This window comes from Rasamsonia emersonii (assembly GCF_000968595.1).
Source record: "Rasamsonia emersonii CBS 393.64 chromosome Unknown ctg1118621760485, whole genome shotgun sequence".
In the NCBI taxonomy this organism is placed as follows: domain Eukaryota; kingdom Fungi; phylum Ascomycota; class Eurotiomycetes; order Eurotiales; family Trichocomaceae; genus Rasamsonia; species Rasamsonia emersonii.
The window spans coordinates 1-1500 of NW_013562970.1; the positions used below are offsets into that span (position 1 = coordinate 1).

The 1500-nt window shown below is 42.5% G+C and overlaps 2 protein-coding genes across 2 annotated transcripts; both read right to left on the bottom strand.

The window, feature by feature from the left end:
- Window positions 1-176: 176 nt before the first annotated feature.
- Window positions 177-455, bottom strand: T310_6988 (uncharacterized protein; the record flags this gene model as incomplete). Its single annotated transcript, XM_013470211.1, has 1 exon — window positions 177-455. A coding segment is annotated over one exon (279 nt), but the record flags the coding sequence as incomplete, so codon positions are not given.
- Window positions 456-1164: 709 nt separating this feature from the next.
- On the bottom strand, window positions 1165-1500 carry T310_6989 (uncharacterized protein; the record flags this gene model as incomplete). Its single annotated transcript, XM_013470212.1, has 1 exon — window positions 1165-1500. A coding segment is annotated over one exon (336 nt), but the record flags the coding sequence as incomplete, so codon positions are not given.

Here is a 1500-nt window from a genome sequence, read left to right on the forward strand (position 1 = left end):
CTGGGTGGTTCTGTTTAACAATTTTGGTGAGGTCTGGGACATTAGGGTGGGTCACTGGCCGCCTGGTGGAACTCTGTTTGCTACCATCATTATAAATAGTACGGAGTACTTCAGTGTAATTGGATTACCAGTTCAAGCTAGTGTAAGATAAAGAGAGACCCCAGTCGATATCTGATCTATACATTGTTGGGTTTTCCGACTAGGCGACTTTCTCTGGAGACAATCAATGGATGCTTGGCTGGACTGTTGATATATGGCCAACATTTGGACATAAACATTCCTATTATATATTTTATTTTCAGATAAAGACGAGTTCTGGAAAGCATAACCTCTTTATATAGAAATGGCGTGGTGGCGCACTGCTTACGCTGAGAGACAGCCAATTGTTGAGTGAAGGGGAGAATCACAAATAAGGAGGAATATTTAGTATAGAGATAGGACCATTGATCAGGAAGTTATAATGTTCACAGATAACAAGATACTTCTGGCACTGTACAAAAGAATCTCAGTGCTTCATGGGAGAGACACTATATGGCCATGCTGTACAAGAAACGAAATCCCAAAGACAGAATCCATCATCTGGCCCCAGCTGAGAGTAAGTCTCTCATCCTCAGAGCTTGTTCCGATAGTAAAAATAGAATCATTGCTTTCTCGGATCTGAAAATGGTCTTTTAATATCACCATTTGTCTGGAAGAATCAGAGACTGTTACCTACCTTTTCGATCATTAATATGGATCTCGGTTGCTGGGACTGGATGCTCGCCGTGTCTCGAGGAGATTGATATTGTGGATATCACTTTAATGGCGTTCTGCAGGATGACTGATGCATTCTCCATTATGGAGGCACACAATTGTGTAGCTCAGTCTTTGTCATAATAACGGTCAGGATCAAAATTAGATCTTCTTGTTCATATTAGTGGACAATCATATTAAGTGGAAAGTATATAAAAAATAAGTTACTCTGAGACACAATACAAGAGAGCGGCCTGCTTATACTAATATCCTGTTAGGGAGCAGCGAATCCAGAATAATTAAATTTCGGTGTTGACACTTAAACGAAGGCACATTTTCCGCACTAGGGCGATGCATTGAAGAGATCGATACACAGAGATATGGAACCACTGCCACGACTGCTTTGTCATGACTTATAACATCACTCCATCATCACCAGAGGCCACTCTTTGCCGATTTCAGTATACCCGGAATAGATAAAGGGCTATGAATATCAATATGATTATTGAAATGACTATGGGAGTCAGCCAAGTGATGGTTCGTGGTTTTCGACGACCCCGCGAGCGGCGTTGTATTTGGTTGGGAATAGGGCTTGCTCGGCCTGGTGTCTGCCACTGTTGTTAATGCGCTGGGTATGACTGCTTCCTTCCCATTGGGCACTGCCCTTGCTGTTGTGCTATTGCAATGATTGCCGAGATAATAGTCATAAGGGTGCAATTTCTTGGTGACTTTGGAGCCTTGGGACCGACTGCATAGATGGTCAAGGTT